The 23,922-nt window shown below is 53.2% G+C and overlaps 1 protein-coding gene across 5 annotated transcripts in view; it reads right to left on the bottom strand.

Moving 5' to 3' along the window:
* Positions 1-23,922, bottom strand: part of LOC102452610 (uncharacterized) — a 223,612-nt gene that overhangs the window by 48,533 nt on the left and 151,157 nt on the right. For 4 of the 5 annotated variants that reach the window (XM_075905925.1, XM_075905926.1, XM_075905927.1 and 1 more), the window contains 10 exons: positions 22,923-22,976; positions 20,061-20,105; positions 18,181-18,234; positions 15,287-15,331; positions 13,921-13,974; positions 11,170-11,277; positions 6,847-6,900; positions 4,662-4,715; positions 3,537-3,581; positions 1,753-1,806 (listed from right to left, as the gene is read on the bottom strand). In XM_075905925.1, the coding sequence (XP_075762040.1) occupies positions 1,753-1,806; positions 3,537-3,581; positions 4,662-4,715; positions 6,847-6,900; positions 11,170-11,277; positions 13,921-13,974; positions 15,287-15,331; positions 18,181-18,234; positions 20,061-20,105; positions 22,923-22,976 (567 nt within the window). The remainder of the gene's footprint in view (positions 1-1,752; positions 1,807-3,536; positions 3,582-4,661; positions 4,716-6,846; positions 6,901-11,169; positions 11,278-13,920; positions 13,975-15,286; positions 15,332-18,180; positions 18,235-20,060; positions 20,106-22,922; positions 22,977-23,922) is intronic. The other variant, XM_075905928.1, reaches the window with a different exon arrangement.

Raw genomic sequence — 23,922 nt, 5'->3', positions numbered from 1 at the left:
CTGTGTTCTATGAACACGGGTTTGCACACGAGCTCACCCTTCTCTGCAAGGGAAGTGCACTAGGCACACATGCTGGAATTGAGTGGAAACTTGAGGACTAATTCCTATGAAAGGTTAGACCAGAAGCAAGGCATTCCTGGGCCTCCTGCTAGCTCTCAACAAATGTCAGTTTCCCACAAACCACCATGCGGTTTGGCTCTATGCAGCATCTGTGCACGGAGGGCTGGGGACTGGGCCAACAGGGCCCTGGCTGCTGTGGGCGCTGGGTGAAGGTCACTGGCAGAGCTGTTTCTGGACATAGAACAAGAACACGCCAGTGCGAGTGGAGGAGGTGGAGTGAGTTGCAGGAGACAGGAGAAATGAATTGGCAGAGAGGGGTTGGGGAGTGAATTGGAACACCGGAGCAGAGTTGGAGGCTCCTGGGAAGGAAGGAAGGAAGGATATGAACTATGCCAGCCCCAAGCTGGTGCTGTCAAATCCTCACTACTATGCAGAGATGGGCCTAGACCAGAAAGTGTGGCTCCAGATCTGAAAATCCCAGGCCTGGTTCCGACGTACCTCCCTGCTTTTTGGGGTCTGCTAAGAGACTTACCAAATTTTCCAGAGACAGACCAACTGAAGCCAACGAATACCAGATTTAACACGACATGCAGTAACACAGCAACTTTCACCTGCTGCGCTGGCCCATGTAGCTGGCATGGCTATCTATCTATCTATCTATCTATCTTTTAGAGATTTGTGCATCTGTCTGTCTGAGACCGTTTGTTCAAGAACTTCTTCTAAATAAAAGACAGGACTATGCCGCACTGTCTTTTGTTTCAGCAAGACCAGACTAACATGGCTACATCTCTATTATCCTTCTAAATAGTAAGAGCTAGGACCATCAAACGTGCTATGCAGCTTCCTCTTCTCCTAACTTAAAGCAAGCTCAGAGGTTTGTTGTGCCTGGAATTCAATTGTTTCATTTTGCCAGAAAAATGGCATGTGCCTGGAATACGATTGTTTTCCATAACATGGAGAGGGAGAGGGCTGCTCGGAGTGGCCACGGGGGGCAGCAAGTATGGGGGACAGCTATACTACAAAGAGATCACAAGGGGGCAGCTGCACAAGGAACAGAGTGGCCAGCTGGGGCTGGCGCTTGCCACCATGCCAGGCCGAGGGTGCTGCCGGGGCCGGGCAGCACAGCCCCCCCTCCCTTCCCTGAGAAGCCACAGCCTGCTCCCCACAGCACTGCCAGGTCACCCAGTACACTCACCATCCCTCTCCGTTCCCCGGCCTGGGGAGTGCCCGCGGGATCGGCCTGCATGTTTCCCCGACCCCGGACACCCCTGCACCGGTCTGGCCTCTGCGGAGAAGCCAGCAGGCAGGGTGCATAGCTCACTTCCACCCCAGGGACAAACTAGAGGGTGTAGTATGTGCCCTCCCCCCCCCGTGCCAAACAGCCACAGGGAGAAACTGGCAGGCAGGGTGCATGGTCTCCACATTTGACAAGCCGACAGCCACCCCCATCCTCTGCTCTAAGCCCCCCATTTCCTCCCCAACTCCTGCCCTCCCATCCTCTGCCCTGAGCCCCTCCTCATTCTGCACCCTGACTCCCCCCCTCACATCCCCAGCCCCCTGCCCAAGGCCCTGCTCTGACTCCTGCACCCCACACTGCCAGCCCCCTTCCCTGAAGGGCCTGGGCAATGCCAGGTAAGTCTTCTAGATACAAGACAATGAAGAATATTTAAGTATATAGTATAGAATGGGAACCTGTGTACCAGGCTTTCCTTCTGGGCCTGCTATTCCAGGAACGCCTCGTAAGCCCTGAAAAGGAGAGTTCTGTCTTAGAGGAGCCTGTGAATTCAAACAGGTGCTTGGACTGTAAGTGCCGAAGATACAAGACGCAAAGACGCTTTTACAGGATACAGGTGGGGCAACCATGGAAGCAAAGTAAATACAAATATTTTTATAGGAGCAATTTAAACAAAAGGGAATAGGAGACTCTTACGCGCGTGCAGTTGTTTGCTATGGGAGTGCTAAAGTCTGCCTACAGGGAAAAGAGTGATTAATGCAATCACATCTGTCCCCACTGTTCTCTCGTCTTCTGCTCCCCTCCTGCTGCCTGTCTCTTTATTCACCAGCTATGTGCCATCGAAATCCGAGACCGGGCCCTCTCTGGAACAGGGGGTGTTTCCTGTTGTTGGTTTGCACAGTGCTTAGTCCGACATTGTCCTCCTCTCTGTTGGAGCTCCCTGGATGCCCTCTTCGTGCAAGAGAAATAAACTAAATGTGCAAACTGGCTGGAATCCTTCTGGAGAAACGTCCGTGCTTATAACTGCACTGCGTTCATTAACAAGCATTGCGTCTCCTGCCTATCCCTTACTCACCACCCTGGGCAAACAACTGCTCACAGCCCCAACCCGCCTCCGCGGGCCAACGTTCTAACCAAAAAAAATAAAACCGAGCAGCCGGTAAAAACCTATTTTTACTGCTACAGACAAAAATGCCCAGTTCCTTAAGTCTATTTTTCTGCCCTACCATCTTTTGCCCACAACTGCTCATTGTAGCTTGTTTGTCAAATGTAAGCCTGTGCAGCAACAGGTCCTCTGAAGGCTATTTAAACAAGAGTCTTATGTCCTACATTCCTTGCCAGCAGGTAAAAAGTTGTGTTTCTGGCGGGGTTTGGAATATTTTTATTGTAACAAGGGAATCCTGAATCTGCCGCCCACTGACATTACTGCCGGCTTCTCCGGGGGCAGAATACGACCCACGTTTTCAAGCCTGGCTCATGCCAAAGCTCTGCTATGGAAACCACTGATTGCAGACAGCCCAGTCCAAAGAGTGCGGCCGAGGTTCGCAAGCACTGTTAACTCAAACTATCTCAGCCTTAATCGGGGAGCTGCAGGGAAGAAAGGGTTACGTTTTCAATAAACCCTCAGTCGGCACATGTGCAACTGCAGCACCAGCAGCGAAAGGTGCAATTAAGATGCCTAATTAGGTTGAGAAAGAAGCAATCGTGCCCTTGAGGAGCAAGCCAGACTCGCATGCCTGCTGCCTGTTTGTTTCCATGCTGTCAGGCAGGCGTGCCATAGCTGCTATGCTTTGAAGCGCACGCCCACTTACACGCACAAGGCCTGTGCCCTGATGTGGTGCTGTCAGATTGGAATAATGCCCTCCGCTGGGAGACAATTACACTTGTATCTGCCAACCAGGCATCCCAGTTTTGCTTTCTGCTTTCCAGCCTGAACCATGCTACTGTGGCAACCAGTCCCGATCTCTTCTCCGCAACACATTTCCCACGAGTTAGAGGAGTGGTTCCCAAACTTATCGGCATCACGCCCCTTTCTGATTTTTGAGAAACCCTCATGCCCCCCCCCTCCCCAATAGCAGCAAAACTCTGAGGAAAAAAAAAAAAGGAACTGACTGGGGGTGTGTGGACGGGATTGATGGGGAGGGGGGCTCGGTTGCCTCGCACCCCCCGTGGAATTTCTTCACGCCCCCCCAGTTTGGGAACTCATGAGTTTGAGACGTAGTATGGGTGTAGGGCTACTTACTGGGAGTCCTGGGATTCCAACCAACCCGCGCTGGCCTGGGCGGCCCTGTAAAGAAACAAATATGACTAGGGAGGACTTGACTGCCACTACACAACACAAATTCACAGGCCTCCATGGGCAAGTTTGGCACCAGGAATGAGCTTTGCCAAGAGTAAAAGTGACAGGGCCTTTACAGAGGTAGACTTGGTTTTGCGTCAGTTATGGCTCCAACTTTATCTAAACTCCCCGCTGGCTTGGTATTCCCCCCTTACTAGCCCGGAGGAGTTTATTCAGCCCTTTCAAGTGCAGGGAGTTGGCACGGTTATTTGCCACGGCTCCCCACGTCGCTGCCATCTCCACGGTAGATCTCTGCATAGGGCCCTAGGTGGCTCTGTGCCTGCCGGTCATTCAGAAGCGATTCAGGAAAGCTACTTACTTGAATCCCGCTCACGTCAAGGAGACTGAGGTTTATGCTTAAAGTTAGAACGTGCTTAGGAGCGGTCTGACCTGGAACGCTAGTAAGGCCAAGGCGCCGCTCTCCGGCGCAGCTTCCCATGCAGAGGGCGCTTTAGGCCAGTGGGTGGCAAACCGCTTTTTCTCATGACCCAGCTGAAGAAAACTGTTGATGCTGCGACCCAACAGAATTTAGCGACAGTGTGGGCTGCGGGGTGGGGCTGAGGATGGAGCTTTGGGATGTAGGAGGCGACGCCGGCTTTGGGGAGGCAGGGCTGGGGCAGGAGGGGTTTACCTTTGAACAGCTCCCAGGCAGCGGTGCAGCGGGGGGGGCTCAGGCAGCTTCCTGCCTCTCCTGGCACCGCAGACCAGGCTGCCCCCAGAAGCAGCTGGCAGAGGGTTCCCAGCCCATGGAAGTGTGGAGCTAGTGCTCGGGGCAGGGGCAGTGCACAGAGCCCTGTGTGCTCCCCCCCACCAAGGAGCCAGGCCTGCTACCGGCCGAGACCCCACACCCGACATTCCACCCCCCAGTACGGGGTCGCAACCAGTAGTTTGAAAACCGCTGCTGTACGCCCATGTACACAAGCCACGCTGCTCACAAACAGCTCCAAAAAATGGCTTTAAGACATTGGGTCCGAGCCCTGTAACAGTTCCGCCGTTCGCCTCCCAGCAACAAAACGCTCCGAGAGTTACCCTGTGTCCTCTCGGCCCTGGCCTTCCCTTCGAGCCATCTGGTCCTCGGCTGCCCTAAAATGCACAGAGGAACATAATTTCAGGCATGGCTGCTTCACTCCCCCCTCTCCCCGCCGTCCCCACCTCTCTCAGCAGTACACAGCTAGGCATGAGTCTGTACAGTTTTAGGGGCTTCGGCCAAAGCCCATTGGGCTCACCGGACCCAAGAGCTCGGGTCTGGCTGGAGATGCCGGTTTTGAGGTGGATTTTCCTAGTGGAAGGATGCTGAAACGGGAGCGACGCGCGTAACGCTTCTGGGAGCGGCTGGTGTTTACGTGAAAAGCCACGTCAGTCCCCGGCTGTGGCCACGGAGACACTGGGCTTCGCAAGCATCATTAGGAGCAGGGGGAGGCAGCCCTGACTTTTTGTAGGTGCACCCTACGTTCGGAACCCCCCACGCTGGCCGGATGCAGAGTCCCAGAGAGCCCGGGGGCAGAGGGTGAAGTGAGAACTCCCAGTTCCCTGGCCTTCTCCTGAAGTGCTGCCTCCGCAGAGCCGCAGAAACCTGAGGAGAGCAGCGGACACATGCTGGAGGAAGCCCCGCTGCAGAGGCGCCAAACCCTCGCCTTGCCCCACCCCTTCCTGTTCCGAAACCCTGCCTGGAGGTTCAGTCGGGTTGCCAGGCTGGGGGGCTGTTCCGCGGGGGTCCTATCCCTTGGATGTCTGCGGAGCACAGGAATCCCTGTCATGCCCATGCCCACCTATCAGCAAGAGCAGACGTGTGCGTGGGGTGGGCAGGCAGGAGTGGAAAGTACACCTCCCTCCCGCCCCGGTGCGTTTCCTTCAGTAGCTCTGCCTCCACTGAGGAAAGACGGCTTTTCCCTTTCTAAGCACTGCACCGTATGGAGGCCACAGTCGGTCTCCCAGCTTGAAACGGGTCAAGCAGACTCCCCGGCGGGCTGCGGCTGTCACTGAAATCAGCACAGACTGTTAGAAAGGGAGCCCAAAATGCCATCTCAAGCTCTCTGAGCAGAGCGCAGCGGCAGCTCTTGACAGTGGAGGATCCAAGCACAGCAGGGAGATGATGGGGGGTTTGGAGTAGGTGCTTGTGGGAACAAATCATCAACTCTTTGTGCTCACGACCCAAAGCTAAACAGGGGCTCTAAGGGACTCAAAGCCAGTGGAAACAAATCCCGGGGCTACACGTTCACACAAATACACACATTTTGACACCCCTACTCTCCACGGAGCTAGGGCGGGCAGTATGGGTGTTGCTTGTGCTCGCGTATTTTGGGCCATCTCTCCACAATGAGGTGACTTATGCTTATATGGCGCTGTCAGCTTAAAACGCGTGTAAAAAGAAAACAGATGTTCCGTGTTACAGATAACCTAATCAGTTATGGAACTGCCCTACCTTCCAGCATCATGCACACAAAGAAATGGCACAGCTCAGCTGTGAGTTCACTTATCCATGCCTCAGTTTCCCCAGCTCAGGTGGGCCGACACATTTGGGGTGTCTGTGTGTGTGGGGGGGGGGGGGTGGCTTTGCTCTCCTGCAGGAGGCAGGGCCTTGGCAACCGGCTCTCAGCACCACCCAGTGTGACACGCAGGGCTCCGGTGGCAATTTAAAGGGCCTGGAAGGGAGGGTGAAGTAGCAGCAATAGCCAGGAGCTCCGGGGCTCTTTGAATTGCTGGGCCCAGCGGCACGTGCCCCCTTTGCTCCCCCCTCCATAGGGGGCCTGCCCCAACTGGAAAACGGGGATGGCACCTCAGCTTCGTAGAGGACAGGATCCTGAAAGGAGCCTGTTGTAGTTAGGGGCCCAAGTCCTGTTGAAATCCAGTGGCTTGGATTTGCAAGTGGGTCTACACCTACACAGAAAAATACCTCCCGCAAGGAGTCTCAGAGCCCAGGTCGCCTGATTGGGGTACCTGGCGCTCACACTGTGAGGTGAACAGCAGCAGTGCGGACGTCAGGGATGGGGGCTGGAGCCTGGACTCTGAAACCTGCAAGGTAGGGGTGTGTGGGTGGGAGGGCAGGTCTCCAAACGCTTGTTAGCCCCGCAGCACGAGCCTGAGTCAGCCGGGGCTCTGATAGTCACTGCTGCGGGGCTGGGTTTTGTGGTATAGACACACCCTAGAGCCCCTTGAAGAGGGTTAGACACAGGACTCACAGTGAAGAGACGGAAGAAATAACAGCAGCACTGACCTTTGGCCCTTCACTGCTGTTCTGACCGGGTGGGCCGATCTGTCCTTCCTCCCCCTATAAGAGCCAAGAAGCAGAATTAAGACACGTTCGAGACAAGCTTTGGAAAATCATTTCTGCAAGGAGTCAGATACAGCCTGCTGCCCCCAAGGCTGTCTTGGAATTGGAGGCTGTTGGACCCGGCTCCTGCTGATCTTGGGAAATGCTGCTCACGTCTACACGCTGATGCTCCTGACACCGCCCTCCAGGGGGAGTTACCGACATAAGGTACAAAGAGAGAGAAGCAGTATGCCTGCCCCTGAGTCTTCAGCCGGAGAAGGGATGTGTCAGTGCCCCCCTCCAGCAGAGGAGAGAGAAGAAACAAAAACCAGGACTATGTATCGAGACAGTCATGCCTAGGACATCAATCAAGGATCCGGGGGCAGGGCACTGAACAGCCAGGCTGGAAAAAGAGAGAGTCTGCATGTCCTCCAGGAATCAGAGAGGGAAACAGCCCTCCCGAGCAGTCCAGCTCTGTCCCCTGCCAAGCACGGCACAGGGAGCCAACCCAGCAGTGTTTCTTTTCGTAGGAAACGAAAGCAGACTAGGGCCAACAAGAGGGCTACCGAACTGGTTCCGTTTCCAGAGGATGAAGAGGATTTTTAAGGGGTCAGTTTTCTGATGTCTCAGACTCCCAATGCCCCGGGCTCTGCCATGGGCTTGTCACAGTAAAATGCAGGCAGCCCCTTTCTGCAAGCAGCTCCTATTCTGAGACGGGGCGTGCCGCATACTAAGCTGGAAAGGCACTGTGCAGCAGTGGCAGGATTTCTGCTGAGTGATCCTTCTCTCCAAGCGCATCCAGTCTGAGCAGTGAATACCTAAGCAGGGCTCGTGGGAGGCCAAACTCCTGCAGCTCGATGACACAGCGTTATTCACAGCCAGCACGGCCTTTTACTCCTGGGGCAGCCAGCGGGGAAACACCCCGCTCCCCTCTCTCCACTTGCTTGTGGTTTTGAACATTGAAAGACAAAGATCAGCGAGGATCTAATTCGATGTTAAAATATTCCACTTCCTGCTGGCACCTGCCCAGCCCTAAGGCTCGGCATAGAAATCCGCATTGCACGGGAAAGCGCTTTTACAATCAGCGTCCTTCTCCTGGCACTTCGAGATTTGACCCTCTTGGGGTCACAAAGCAAACCCATCTGGTAACTGACCAGAGACAGGTGGCTGAGCTGGAGAAGCCCTGCTTAGAGCAGTTCCTACCTTCTCACATGAGAACCAAACTGCAACTGCAGCATCTTTGTTTTCAGTGACGGAAGAGGCAGAGAGAATTCAGCTTCATTCTGATCTCTGCGTCAGTGGGAAGGGCTGGCCGCTAGAAAGAACCACCTGCGAACTGCACAGTCTCAGAACACCCGTAAGCTGGTAAACAGGCCTCATTTGGAGACGCAATGGGAGAGAAACCCGCAGGAATATTATTCAAGGCAAATGGACTGCAACACCACATTGGAAATCCATCAAGCTCCTGCCTTTGGCCAGTTTTGCACTAAGCTGCATTGGCATTGGACCTCTCAATTGTCTAATTTACATCATCTACAGAGACAGCGATGGGCAAATTCCCAGGCAACTGGGATCAAATCTCTGCTAGTGTAAACTGGCCCAGCTCCACTGCCTTCATTGAAACCCACACAGCTGTGCCAATTTACACCTGCTGAGAATCTGACCCTTAATTTCTATCAGGTCCATTATCGGAGACTGAATCCATGCTGCCAATGGATTAAGTACCTCTTTGCAGGGCATCTCTGTTTTGTGTGTTTACCCCTTAGTTTCTCATTTTTTTAAGTTTCTCCCCAGAAAGATGTAACCTGATTAGAGAAAAATAACAGGATACACATTCAACTTCTATTGACGTATTCACCATGCTAGTGAGAAAGACAGATAATAAACCTGAGCCAGCCCACCCATTTTTCATCCAGGCTCATCCATTGGGTGCAGGGGATGGAGAACAGGCCTGGGGCACTGGGGCTGACTTTGCTGTGCCTGGCGCTCTGGCCAGGGAGCCGGGGTGGGGCTGTTTCCGCTCTGTCAGCATTCTAACACCTGGCACTCTGGCCAGGGGGTGGTTATTGCCCACCCACCCAAAGTTGCTGCCCACCCAAGTGGGCCCTTCTGGCTGCACCCCTGCCGTCTCAGGATTTCTTCTCAGTTGGTAGGAAGCTTAAAGCAGACGAGATTTATCACTAGAAAGTTCTTTATGAGTGACATTTGCAATAGCCAGACAATAAGAAAATGACAATACACAGAGTTGCTAAAGCACATGGCGAAGCACCATTAGAGGGAGCCCTTGCATCACGTTCTCCTCAAGATGCCAACTTAAGAGGTCCACCGTGGGTCCACTGGAGAGATGCCATGGACTGAAATGTAGCGCATGGGAATATTTACACCGACGGTCTCCGGAAGGCAGGGTGGACGGCAAGGGTTTCATCCAGGGGGAGAGAGAGGCGAGGTGGAAGATTCCCAGCAAGCAAGGAGACGGTGGGATGAGACAGGAAGTGGGGGAAATGGGGAAAGCTCAAGTGTTTGGATCCAAGGCACGGCAGTGACTCCAGTCTGGGTCCTTTCCGCTGCGAGGCAGAAGCGTGTTCAGCAACCCGCTTTCACCAAGCCAGGACGATGGCTCAGCACACCCCTAACCGCCGAGAGAGCTAGGATGGGATTCCTCAATCCACCCCTGACTCTAGAGCAATTCTCCTGTGGCCACTTGGGAATCTGACTGATTCATTTTAGTGTGGAATCAGCTCTGCTCCGTGCCTCTCTAGAATTCACACCGGCACCACGATTGCTGATTTCCCTGGGTAAAAACGCGCTGACTCTGAAATGCTATTTCAGTGCCGTACCTCAGAGCCCAGGTTTTGATAAAGAGCACCACCCCACTGTCCCCACGGCTAGGCCACTCCTGCATGGAGCTGCTGATAAATTACAGCCACAGAACACAAGGCCTAAAGTATTCAGTTTCCCCAGAAACTCAGTGCTAAAAGGGAAAACATAATATACGGTGGGTGCATAAATGGCTGGGTAACCGTTCTCAGAGAGCAATTATTAATGGTTCACAGTCATGCTGGAAGGGCATGTAACCTGATTAGAAAGGGGCTCTGCAGGGGGCTGTTTTGGGACCAGTTCTGTTTAATATCTTCATCAACAATTTAGATAATGGCATAGAAAGTACGCTTATTAAGATTGCAGATGATACTAAGCTGGGAGGGGTTGCAAGTGCTTTGGAGGATAGGGTCATAATTCAAAATGATCTGGGCAAACTGGAGAAATGGTGTGAGGCAAATAGGATGAAGTTTAATAAGGACAAATGAAAAGTGCTCCACTTAGGAAGGAACAATCCATTTCACACATATAGACTGGGAAGTGACAGTCTAGGAAGGATACTGCAGAAAGGGAACTAGGGGTCTCAGCGGACCACAAGCTAAATACAAGTGAATAGTGTGATGCTGCTGCTGCTGCAAAAAAGCAAACACAATTCTGGGCTGCATTAACAGGAGTGTTGTGAGCAAGACTGGAGAAGTCATTCTTCCGCTCTATTCTGCACTGATTAGGCCTCAGCTGGAGTATTGTGTCCAGTTCTGGGCACCGCATTTCAAGAAAGATGTGGAGAAATTAGAGAGGGTCCAGAGAAGAGCAACAAAAATGATGAAAGGTCTAGAGAACATGAGCAAGGCTGAAGGACTTGGGCTTGTTTAGTTTGGAAAAGAGAAGACTGAGAGGGGACATGATAGCAGTTTTCAGGTATCTAAAAGGGTATCAACAGGGAGGAAGGAGGTGGGGAAATTGTTCTCCTTGGCCTCTGAGGATAGGACAAGAAGCAATGGGCTTAAACTGCAGCAAGGGAGGTTTACGTTGGACATTAGGAAAAACTTCCTGCCTGTCAGGGTGGTGAAACACTGGAATCAATTGCCTAGGGAGGTTGTGGAATCTCCATCACTGGAGATATTCAAGAGCAGATTAGACAGACACCTGTCAGGGATGATCAGACGGTGCTTGGTCTTGCCATGAGGGCAGGGGACTGGACTTCTTGATCTCACAAGGTCCCTTCCAGTTCTAGTGTTCTATGATTCTATGGTAATATACTCATGGCTGAGCTACAGGGCGGGGAAAGGTAAATGGATGATCAGTGTAGGTATGTTAACCACTGAGCAATTAGCCAGAGACTGCTCTCCCAGGTACAATTCAAGGTGGGGAGCGGGCAACACATCGAAGATATTTTCTTTTGCCTGTTGTGCTGCAGCCGCTTGATCACACAGTGTTTAACCAATGTCCGAAGAAGCAAAGAATCCTTACATCAGGTCCTTGGTGTCCAGCCGGCCCTCTGGGTCCAGGAAACCCCTGCAGACCCATTTGACCTCGAACTCCTGGGGGCCCTTTCATTCCCTGCAGCCCACGTTCTCCCTGGAGACAATAAGACACAAACACATCATTGAGGGCTTGGCTGCTGCCCTTCCGCTGGCGCGAACCAAGATGAAAATGGAGGCCTTTGTAGTAAGCAACTAGTGTGACTCTTAGCTCCTAATCCCTTAGGACAGTGAGTTTCTTGCTCCCCCTCTAGATAGTTGGTCTTAATTTTACCCAGGGATCCCTTAAATGTCACCGTGCTGCATTCCTGGCAGGATGGAAGTGGGAAAGGAAACAGCCGTAGTTAGCCCTGAATGTCCTTTCTCGGATGTGGTCTCCCCTTCGGACCATACTGCGGTCCCGGTCACCAGAACATGCCTCTCATTATTCAGAGCCTCCCTCAGTTTTTCACTCCTGGAAAGTCCCTTCTCACCCGGGAGCTGGCAAATTAAATAGGGCTCACCCAAATCCCAGGTTCAAATAGCCCTGCCCTTTGATTCTGAACCTGGCAGCCCAACCCTCATCTCTGATTCAAAGTCAACCCCACTGGACAACATCCTCCTCGAAAACACCCGTTTCCTCACCACTACCAGCGAGTCGAAGCCCAAAGAAAATACGGCTGCTCATTGCCAGCATTCTCCGCCTCAGAGCGTCCCAAGATTTGGGGCCGAGCGGGCCACACCCATCTGATATGTATATGGCTCCAGTTTCTGTGTTATCTTAGCTCCTCACACTGTTGAGTGTATTTATTCCCAGAGCACCCCTGGACAGCAGGGCCAGGCTGTTATTCCCACTGTGCAGCTAAGGAACTGAGGTACAGAGAGACTGAGTGACTTGCCCAAGATCACACAGGAAATCTGTGGAGGAGCAGAGAACTTGACCTAGATCACTTTGAAAATGTCTTTTCAGATTACAAAGATCTGCCTACGGGTGCGGGGAACAGTGGCTGCACGTCCGCCCATTGAAGTTCTGCCACCAAAGTGAAAGTAGGGGCGGGGTGATCTCTCTCTTTCTGGTGGGGGCTCCTTTCTTTCTGGAAACTTCCAAGAGCAGTGGTTCTCAACCTATTTACTGTTGTGGGCTGCAGATGCAGCTCTCTGGGTGTGGGGTGGGCTGCATCCACACAACATATACACTACCCTATGGTCCTGATGGTGTCACAGGGGCTGCTGCTGTGTGCCGACTGGGCCACAAGCGGTCTGCAGACCGGGGGTTGAGACTCACTGGCAGAGAGGGGCTCAAAACATACGAGCTGGGCCAGTAACTGGGGCGAGGGGGAAGGTGAAAGGGGAGAATGAGGTGTGATTATTTTCATTTAAAAAGTGCTGATGTTTTCTCTCTTACTCGCACACTCTTTGCCACAGTTCATGGGTAAATCATGGAAAGACCCTGGCCCAGTGTAGGCTGCTATGGATACACCTGAGCCAGGCCTGGAAACATGGCGAACAGGGTCAGTCGCAGGGAAATGTGTCTAGACATACTGACCTGCTACAAAAACAAATGGGGCTAGAAACACTTCAGTGATCTAGCGGAGACAGGCCCTTAGTTAAATAAGACCTGCAGCCACATGTCCCCTCTCCCCTCAAAACCTAATGTCCTAGCCTGCTGTCTTGCCAGCCACCCTACTACATGAGAAGAGGTTCCCAGGGTCAGCATCTGGAAGGTATGAACTGGATAGCTGAAGCACCAAAGCTGGGTTCCCCCGTGATTAGGGGCATGGAACAGCTTCCTTATGAGGAGAGATTCATGAGATGGGACCTTTCAGCTTGGAAGAGAGAGATGGCTGAGTGGGACAGAACAGGGCCTATAAAATCGTGACTGGTGCAGAGAAAGTAAATAAGGGAGTGTTATTTACACGTTCTCATAGCACAAGAACTAGGAGTCATCAATTAATAGGCAGTGGGTTTAAAGCAAACACGAGGAAGTGTTTCTTCACAAAGCACACAGCCAGCCAGTGGAAAGCCAAGACTATAACAAGGCTCAAAAGGAGAGGGTCTGGGCCGAGGGTCTGGGCTAACTTAGCTTTCTCTGTCGTGTTGCCAGCTCCCATGATTTTATAAATCTCACAATATTTGGTGCTTAAAGCCCCAGCTTCTGGAGTCATGTGATTACCCGAGACCCAGAGCTTCCATTGACTGTAATGAGGAAAGCAAGCATTTAACCCTCGTTGCCGTGGGGAAAAGCTTATAAAGCTGAATCCTAAAGGCTCAGGAACTTGAAGTAAAAGAAAAAGAACCCAACTTTAAACAAAAATCAAGATTTTTGCTGATCTCCTGACCTTTGACTCATGAGTTTTGGTCACTTGGCACAGGCAATGCTACCTATAAGCATGTTAGAAAGGGCACCAGCATTTCAGCAGGTGACCATGCGACTAAATTCCTTGCATGGTGGGATCGTCTTTAGGCAAACCTCCCCCTAGTGAGGCTGCTGTCTACAAGGAGCAGAGACTCACCCCCTCAAGCAAGGTGCCAGGATGAAAATTCCTAGTGATGCTAATTGTTTATTCTGCAAGTGCCACAGAGTGCTGGTCCTATGGCCAAAACCAGGATGTGCTGGCCCACAAGAATTCAATGAAACGATTAGTTCCACACAACCAGATCAAACATGCCCTGGGTTTATGGGACCACATTTCAACAGCAGGGAGGAACGGGGAAGCCACCACAAGTGCCCTCTGATTGCCAGCCACGGGGTCCGCTGTACCTTGTCTCCTTTGGTTCCCAGGTCCCCCTTCGCTCCATCTGAGCCTTCGCCACCCTGCAAGAACAGCACACGGTAAGAGTGCAACAAGGAGGCCGCGGCGAGCTGCTCTCCCCGGCTGAGGAGCACTGTGGGCTGCCCTCAGCCCTGGAGAGGCAGCTTTCATGTTTTGAGCAAAAGTTTGTTCTCAATGGACCTTGCCACAGCTCAAAAGGGAAGTCCCCTTTGCACCCAGACCAAACAGCTGCAAGGCCCCCCGCTCGTGCTGGACACTCTGGTAACTTCAGACCTCCCAGCTAGTGCTAGCATGCCTGCAAAATGGGAGTGGGGGGAGGGGGTATCTTGAATGGTGGAGCGTATGGCAGGGAGTCAACTCTAGAGCTGCTCTGGTTTGGAGTTGATGCAAATACACTGGTTGCCTGGGTGAGAAGGAAGGACCATCTGCATTGCTATTAAGGAATAAAGTAACTTCCCTTCTGCTTTACCCGGGGATCCCCACTCTTCCTCCCCCCAACTCAAAACCCACTCTTCTGAATTTGCCATTGTCACTGGCTTGGGCAGGGCATGATATAGGCAGAGACCGGGCAATCTTCCACAGAGCACGGCACCGACATGCAGCAAGGCCTGCGTCGGCTGTTTCACGCACGGCGTACAAGCGGGGCTGATTGCTGCCAGACCGGGGGAGCTTTTGAGAGGGACGGCAGGAGCTAGGAGGAGGTGCTGAGTCTGCACTTCTGCAGGGAAGGAGCAGAAAGCGGATCTGCAAGTGACTGGCCAGTGCATTGACCCTCAGTGCTAGGCAGCCTACCCGGATTGGTGCCTGCTGAAAGATCACAAGGCCACACCCAAGAGCAGAAAACACATTGTCTTGTACCCTGTGGTGACTCTGACCAGAGACTCACTTGCTCCTGGCCCCTCTGCCTCTGAGGGGGTCCAGCCACTGGCCCCACTGACCCACACTGTCAGCCCTGGGATCCCTGCCGTTGGGCCCAGGAGCTCCTCTGCAGGCCCCAGAGCCCTGGCCATCAGCCCCACGCCTGGGGCTCCACAGCCAGCCCCAGCTGTGGCCCCAGTGTGGGGCAATGAGTGGCGTGGACAGGGTAAGGCCAGGGGACCAACTAACCACAGAGCCGTCTGTCCGCATAGCGGAAAACACAGGAAGATGAAACAGGAGAGCTCGGCTGAGTATGAAAGTAGCCTCCAATTCTTCTTCCCAACAATCACATATAGCTTGCAGCGTGAGCGCTCATACAGGGGATCAAGCTGTGAGCAATTCCACAGTAAACCAACCCCCCACAATTCGGCTTTCCTACACGACTGGGCCCAGCGACTCTGAGGTAAACTGCATTATGCAGGCCAAGTGACTTACCCGCTCTCCTGGGAGTCCCCTTGAACCTGGCATTCCAATCGACCCCTGAAAGAGACACAGACATTCAATGGAAGAGGGACATTCAGGGAAAGAAAGGCACTGAAGGAAACTTTAAAAGACACAACAAGTCCACCCAGGCCTTCGAAACCTCCCTGGGTGAAAGGTACGTGCCACAAAACGTAGTGTCTGAACTTCATGTCCAATGGGAAACAGAAGCCTCACAGAAGCAGAAGGATGGTTTGATGATACCATGACAAGGTGTAAACGAGAGGCCTTCTCCCAGGCACCTCCTCATGGCCCCAGGACAGCCCTGCAAGTGGCCCCTTGCCTCAGTTTCCCTTTTGAGGCCCCAGTAATTCCATGGGAGATTATCTTCCAGAGCATCATACTTTATGAACAAGACTTGGTGCAAAGATCCATCACCCAAAGGCCCTAGACAGTTCAGCTCATCCCCAGTGCACTTTGTTCTCACTAGACCCTGGTGTCTTCCACCTGCAACACTTTGTGAGTCCTCTGTCCCTCTGCCAGGACAGGCAGCCCTGCCCTTCCTTCTGGGTGCAACCCACTTATCCCAGCAGGAACCCCCACAGCCTCTCCACTGGGAGCACCCGTGGCTCCAAGGCATCAGCATCAGCATGGAGACACCAGCAGGTAAGCCCTTTGGAGCACCCACTTCCTACCTCCCTCTCCAGCTCTCCGTCCAGCAATCCAGCTCAGAGCCAATGACATCTCCTGCTGCTGCTCCTGCCTTCAGCCCTCTCCTGCCCTGGCTCAGGGCGACAGCCAGCAAACCCCTTTTGTTATGCCCCTGCCTAAAAACTTCTCCCCGGAGCCACCTTCTCTCTCTGGCAGCTCCCCTCTCTGGCTCTTCCCAACCACATGAGTCTGCTCAGACGCTCTAGGTCTCTCTCACAAGGCCTCTTCTAGACACTCCCCACCCCCTTAGGTGGCCCAAACGGAGCACCCGGACTCGAGGAGGAGCACTGAGCCCAGTTGCATTTCACAGCTAGTCACTCCGCAGGAAGGCGATCCAGAAACACAGGGATACAGTGTTAGCACAGGCATCCTTCCTTTCCCCTGGGCCGTGCTCCCATGGCTCGTGTTAGCACAGGCATCCTTCCTTTCCCCTGGGCCGTGCTCCCATGGCTCGTGTTAGCACAGGCATCTTTCCTTTCCCCTGGGCCATGCTCCCATGGCTCGTGTTAGCATAGGCAGCCTTCCTTTCCCCTGGGCCGTGCTCCCATGGCTCGTGTTAGCATAGGCAGCCTTCCTTTCCCCTGGGCCGTGCTCCCATGGCTCGTCAGAGCTGGATGCCTGCCAAGTGCCAGCTTTGATCCAGTGATACTGGCGAGAGGGAGAAACAGGAGGGAAGAGGCTGTCTGGACACCGCACCACACCTGGCCCAGAGGAGAAATGCCTGTCCCCTGTCACAGAGAGGGAACTGAGACACTGGGTATATTAGGTGACTCACCCAAGGGAGCTTGAAAATGACCTGGGACTGAACCCCCATTGGCTGAGTCCCACTCCAGCACCCTAACCACTAGACCATCTTTCTAACCTACCTCCTTGCTGCACAGAGACACAGCTTAGAAGCAGCTGGCTCCTTGCTTGTTAACCTCCAGAAGTGACCCCGGCCTTCTGGGCTTTACATGCCTCCAGGAGGGAATATTACAGTCAGGTTTGCTCTTTAGGATGCCGGTGTCAGACGCAAGGATGTGAAAGGTTAACTGGTTAACCGGTAAGCATCCCCCTAACTGGAGAGGCTTACCCGTTCCGGTTAACTGGTGGGGGTGGAGCAGCTCCCTACCCGCCTCAGGCAGGGGGCTGCTCCAGCCCCACAGGGCCCACTGTGGACAGGAACGCTCCAGCCCTGTCAGAGCAGCCCCTGTCCGTGGCCGGCCCAGGTGCATTGCAGGCAGGGGCTGTTCCAGCTGGGCTAGAGCAGCCCCTCCCTGCTGGGGTGGGGGTGGGGGTGGGGGGTAAGGCGGCGCTCCAACCCACCCCTCTTTAACCAGTTAACCATTTAAATGAGTTTACATCCCTACTCAGAAGCAAAGCCTTATGGAACTGCCCCCCCCCACACACACATGGAGACACAGCCCCAGTGTGGGCCACGAACACACAGTGAGCCTGCTACCAACCAGGGCTCTGGCGTGTGCACTGGTGAAAGGACTGTAAGTGTGTGGGGGGCGGGGGCAGAAGCAGCCTTAGAGCAAGTCAGCAGCGAGAGCTACTCTGGTGCCCAGCTCAGGGGGTGTAGAAAAGCCACGGAGAGCTGCCTGGAAGAATACATCAGCGTCGGGAAAGCGTCGACAATGACTTGGCCTTGGTCTTTCCATGAGGAGTGAAGCTCCTCCCCAAACAGGGCCGACCAGGTTCAGACTCTGGGTTTCCTCAGTACTCTACCTAAGTCACGTGGGCTTGGCTTTGGCGAGTGTGGCTCTCAAATGCACACAGGCACCCCGTGTCCAAACCCCAGGACGTTCCTGGGGACTACGATGTTGCAGCAGTAAGGGAGAGGGCAGCGTCCTCACTCTCCAGTCTTATATCTGGCCCATCTCTCCACAGGAAAGAGGCCCAACCATGTGCAGATACATCCGGTGCACAAACACCCAGGGGGCGGGGGAGAAAGACAACTTTGCTTTGTCTGTCTATGAGTGGGCAGGGTTTCACACTGGATGTGGAGTTTGGTCAGTGGTAGCAGCCGGGCTTCAGAAAGAAATGGAGCGAAGGGAAAAATCCAGGAGGTTTCCCTCATTATTCTCTCCAAAGCAACACACCAGTTCAGGTTACAAACTGGAGCAATAGGACATAAGGAATTCACCATGTCCAGCGTTCTCCTACCCCGCCCACAGTGAGCTGCAGCACAGAAAGATACCTCCATGCAGACTTACCATGGGGCCTTCTTGACCACGCTCGCCTCTGAGGCCGGCAGGGCCGGCTGCTCCCTGAAATCAGAAATAATTCTATAAACATGGCTTCATGACAACACTGCCATGTTTTAATGAATTCATGCAGGCTGACAGTTATTAACAGGCCTGGAGAAATCCAAACTGACACACAGCACGAGGGAAACCAGTGGAGAGTGGGTAAAAGTAATCAAATCCCATTTCCAAGGGAGAAGAAATGGGGGGAGGAGGGATCATGTGTCACCCCAAAGGGAGATTTCTGCATCTGACATCAAAAGTTCAATGAATTTGGCACATTTCCCACTCCAGAGGCAAGGTGGTTCGATCCATTCTAGACTCCCAGATGCCAGATTCTTCACTCGGCATATACTGGGCACATGGCCACCAGCTATGGGAAAGGAGGTACCAAGGACCCTTTATGACCATGAATTGGCTATGAATGGCAGAAGAACCTTAGAGGCATTGATTTCAATGGAAGCAAACGAAAGACACTCTATGGCTACGTTTAGACTTGAGAGAAGATGGACACTATGGTGGTTGATCTGGCATTCGATTTAGCAGGTCTAGTAAAGACCTGCTAGATCAAATGCTGAGGGCACTCCTGACAATGCCAGAATTCCTACCCCTTGTGAAAAGCCAGGGAAGAAAACAGGAGCACTTCTCCCATTGACTCCCCATTATAAGGACAGTGCTGAAGCTTGGCTTAAGGTATGTCGACTCCAGCTACGTTTTTTTACAGAGTTGAATTGCGTAGCTTAAGCCAACCTTCGGCTGTTGTGTAGATCTGGCCTCAGTTCACAAGGCAGCTTCTTTAACTGATCAGAGGATCTTCCAAGATTGACATCTAAACGCGCAACTCTGCATTTTATCAATTACCATTAATGCCTCTGCTTAGCCATTAGATTCTTTTCCATTAGGTTCTTCTAGCCCTGCAGTCATCCTCTAACCTTTACGGCAAGTTAATGACCCGTGATCAAGTCAGCAACAAATGTGGGAGGAGAATAGACAAAGAACTCACCCTCACCCTGCCCCAAAGGTTTCAAGGTTGTGCCAGATCCCTGTGTAAAGGACCAAATACCCCTCTAATGCTCTCTCTTTAAACCAGTGAGTTAGAACCTGCAGCTCATATAGTGGGACGAGAAATAGCTAAACATGGAATCACTACACAGATACCTGTCTGGGCAGGGGAGACGTGTGTGTGTGTGTGTGTGTGTGTGTGTGTGTGTGTGTGTGTGTGTGTGTGTGTGTGTGTGTGCGCGCGCGCGCGCGCGCGCGCGCCATCATTACAGGATCTGAATACTCTCCACTTCAAATTAATAACAGATGCAAAACTTCCTAGCGGACTTGAAAGAGTTTCTGGCCCTTCTCCCTTTTGGGGGTAGAATATTTGGTGGTTTTTGTCCTTCCTTTTTTCCCTAAAATTTTACAATTTCTCCCCCCCCCACACACTTTTGGCAGTAGGAGTGTAGGGGTCAGACAAAAGCACTGAGTGGATCATTTTTATCATAGAAAGGCGTTTTCCACACGCTGGAGCTTGTGTTCTTCCACTTGGACAGGGAGAAGATAGTTCTGAAGTGGTGCTTCTGCCTGCCAGTCAACACAGCAAAGACCAGGGGAATCCAGCTACCTCTTCTCCGTCAATGGGGCTGCACAGGAGCATTTTACAGCTGCAGCCCAGTCTCTGCACTCACTCCCAACCCCAGTGCAGTGGGTGGAAGTTTTTATCTTCAACAGCTTACTGCAGTGATGGGCTCATCACAATACACGTCCGAACAATGCGCCAGATGCAATGGCAGCAAGACAGAGAAGAATATTTTTAGCAAATCTCTCTATATATGGAGACAGATGGAGGGAAAGATTCTTACAGGGTCTCCTTTAGGCCCAGGGGATCCATCAGCCCCGAGCGGACCCTAGAGAGAAAAGGAAAGAAAAGAAGCTGTCAATATAAGCAAGAATAAAGACCCAATTCTTCAGCAGTAGGGGTTCAATGAAGTCAGAGCCAAACAGAAGCCTGCCCAGCCTCCTTCAGATCAGGGTGGGAGATGTCACAACAGGTCAAGAGAAGCAGTTGCTGTTACTTTCACTCCACTGTTCAAATGCCACATATCCCTGAGCGCGGTGGTTTATGTTCACTAGCGACACAGGATCTCAGGGGATTTCGTCTCATGAGCCCTGGGTCCTCCTGCCCTCCCAGTCTTACACAGTTTCCACTTAGGTCTCCTGCAAGTGAAACTCTCCCAGGCAATGGACAGACCCAGGAAGGGTCAGAACTAGAAACACATCCATGGCTAATTACCCATGGCAATGGAGATGCCTGTCCCAAGCTTTCTTACAGCCCATTAAGGAAGCGAGGTGGATCTAAACGTATATTTCCATGCCCATAACAACGATTTTTCATGTGTGCAAGTTTCCCCGGGGTACCTCTTGCTTGTGTTAGTCATTTCCTGCATCTCCACCTGTCTCTTCTCCTTCCACTAGCCCTGAGGGCGGATTTAGTAACATCCACGGGTGTCCCCACCAGGGCCATGCTGAGACTCTTCTAAGAGCCACGTAACCTCACTTCCAGGCTTTGATCTCACCAGCAGCGGTGAGAAGCAGGCGCCAGTCCTCAGGAGGAAGAGAGCCGGCGCAGGACCTCGCAGCATAGTTTACCAGAGGTTCTATACTTCATTGCTCACGCAGACCAAGATGCACCCCAGCCATGCCTTGGCCCCCACTCCGGCCAGAGTCAATCCTAGCTAAACCCTCGCCCTAGGGTCACTGCCTCACCCCGTATCCATAGCAACAGTGGTTCCCTGCCACCAGCCTGTGCCCCCGTATTCTGAGTGACCCATTCTTGGTTAGACTGGACTCGGGGCTTTTCAAATTTCACTAAAATCAACAGAGTTCTGCCCACGACTGCCTAGAACTTTCCTCCCCATATTGGAAAGGATTGGCGCTGCTATTCCAATGCTACTGCCTCACAGAGAGCTCCAGGTCAGCGAGAGTGTGATTACTGACTCGTTGTGCGAGCTCCATCAAGTCCCTTTGCTGCTCCGTGCCTCTGTCGCCCCCTCGACAAGGAAGGGGGAGGCTGTAAGATACTTCGATACCCTCGCATGAAAAGTGGCAGGTAAGCACCCAGTGCTAGCAGTGATACTTTGCGTCAGGTGGCCCGTTTGCTACCATGCTCCAGCAGAAGGAAGGGGCTGACCTGGGGGAGCGCAGCAAGCCCCTGCACAAACTCACTGGCACGTGTCCGCCAGGTGGTAACGTCTGCCCGCCCCACCCGATCCTTCCCAACGCTCTGAGGTGTGTTCTAGGCACCCGTGGGCAAAACCCTGCAGAGGCTGGTGACAACTGAAAAACCAGCAAAGCCTGATTTCCAGTAAAACAGCCCTTTGGTCTCTCACAGGACCGGGGCAAGGCAGTGATCTCACAGAGACCTGTGACAGCGAGCAGAGGAATCGGATACTGGCTGAGGCAATACGGGGTCTGGTGTGCAGTGCGGTGGGCTCTGCACAGCAGTTTGGCCAGCTCTCCCTCAGCTGCCCTCACACACCACCCAGCCAGCCCCCGTGTCCCGCCCCGCCAGACATGGCCACACTGGGGGCAAGTGCATGGCTGGATGGGGGGTGGGGGGGGGGGGACTGGCCAGAGAAGGGATGTGGGGCTTGGCAAGGTGTAGAGCTATCCTCTAAAGCTAAAGATGATCAGCAGTGTGGCACTGTTGCAAAAAAAGCAAACACCATTCTGGGATGTATTAACAGGAGCGTGGTGAGCAGACACGAGAAGCAGCCACTCTTCTGCTCTACTCTGCGCTGATTAGGCGGATTGTGTCCAGTTCTGGGCACAAGGAAAGATGTGGACAAATCGGAGAGATTAAATGGTTAGAAAATAGGACTGGGAAAGAGAAGACTGAGAGGGGGCATAAGAACAGTTTTCAAGTACCTAAAAGATTGTTACAGGAGAGGGAGAACAATTTTGCTTCCTTAATCTCTGATGATAGGACAAAAAGCAATGGGCTTAAATTGCAGCAAAGGAGGTTTAGTTTGGGCACTAGAAAAACCCTTCCTGTCAGGGTGGTTAGACACTGGAATAAAATGCGCAGGGAGGTTGTGGAATCTCCATCCCTGGAGATATTTCAGAGCAGGTTAGACAAACATCTGTCAGGGATGGCCTAGATGGTGCTTGGTCCCACTGTGAGGACAGGGGACTGGGCTTGTTGAGTTCTGGAGGCTCCTTCCAGTTCTACGATTCTATAAGCAATGAGGCACACGGCCCTCTAGGTTATATGGCAACAGACCCTAGAGACCCAGTCCAACAAAGCCCTGCTCTAGCGCACAGTGAGAGACAGTCTCAGCCCCAAACAGATGTAAACAGACAGAGCAGACAGGGTGGGCAAGGATGCAGAGTGGGAGAATGGTTTGCCCAGGTCAAACACAGGTCAATGGCGGTGCTGGAAACAGCACCTGGGTCTCCTGGCTCCCAGTTCAGTGCCCTACCCACTAGGGAATGCGACTTCCTTTCCCTGAGCACTCTGTGCCTTCCCTGAGACAGGGCTAAATATGGCCTGGATGAGAGAAGCCACCATCTGCGAGGTGCAATGGAGGATTGCAGCAGTCCCTTTGCTTAGCAAGGACTTGAGCCAGGCCCCTCTTCTCCAAGTGCTGCATGGGGCCCCTGTGGCCTTGGAAATGCCTCATGTTTGGTACCAAGGAGATGATTGGCATCTGGGAGCAATTTACCTGTGATCCTCTCGGCCCCGGGGGCCCACGTCTCCCTTGCAAGCCTTGTGGTCCCTTCAGAAAACAGGAGGGGTGAAAGCAGCCTACAGTTAGGTCTGAATGAACTCGAGCGCATTGAAAAACCCAGAAACGCCACCTTCAGGTACAGTCTGTGGGGTGTGCAGCATTCCTCAGTCACCAGCTGCCTCTTTCACGGAATGTGCGCAAGTATTTGCACCTTGTGCTGGGCGTGCAAAGCCTGAGAGGGGTTCGTTAGTCTTCAGGCCAATTAAACCACCCTCAACCTCTACCTCGGCTGACAGGAAGTGCCAGCTGAGCCGTCGCATCTGGTTCCAGCACAGGTGAAAGTAACTTAAAATTTCTTATAGGTACTGTTACCGTGCACATACACCCCTGGTGGGGGAGGCGCTCAGGGCAGAGGGTTTTTTTGGGGAGGAGATGGGGTTGCAATACAACAACACCAGTAAGAAATGTAAGTGTGTGCGGGGCTCAGGGCAGGGAGTTCAGGAGTCAGCGTTGGGGTGTGTGAGGAGGGGTCAGGGCAGGGTTCTGGCAGGGTGCTGGGGTGTGTGAGGAGGAGCTCAGGGCAGGGTGCTGGGGTGTGTGTGGATGCAGGGAGCCCAAGGGGGCTATTCAGGGAGGGCAGGGGCTCCTTCTTGCCGGAGCGGCGCACCAGACTACTTTCACCTCCAGGTGCCAGGGACAGTCGGCTACTGGGAGCTCATTTCACAATGCTCCCCATAGCAACTGTTGCCACCACAAGCATGGGCAGTGGGCGGACATAGGGCTGGGGGAGGCACGCCTCAAGCCCCGCCCCTTTTATCCGAGGCCCCGCCCACCACAGGAGCCACGCCCCCACCCACTGCAGGGGAAAGCCTCCAGCCCAGCCCCAGAGCATGGGGAAGGCGGGCAGCACGAAGCCCCAGCCTTCCCGGCCCCAGTGGCATGTGGCTGGCAGCCGTGCTGAAACTGTAGCTTTTATGGGGGCGGAGAGTGGGCG

This window comes from Pelodiscus sinensis, chromosome 22 (genome assembly GCF_049634645.1).
Source record: "Pelodiscus sinensis isolate JC-2024 chromosome 22, ASM4963464v1, whole genome shotgun sequence".
NCBI classification, from domain to species: domain Eukaryota; kingdom Metazoa; phylum Chordata; order Testudines; family Trionychidae; genus Pelodiscus; species Pelodiscus sinensis.
This window is presented reverse-complemented; position numbering and strand designations above follow the sequence as displayed.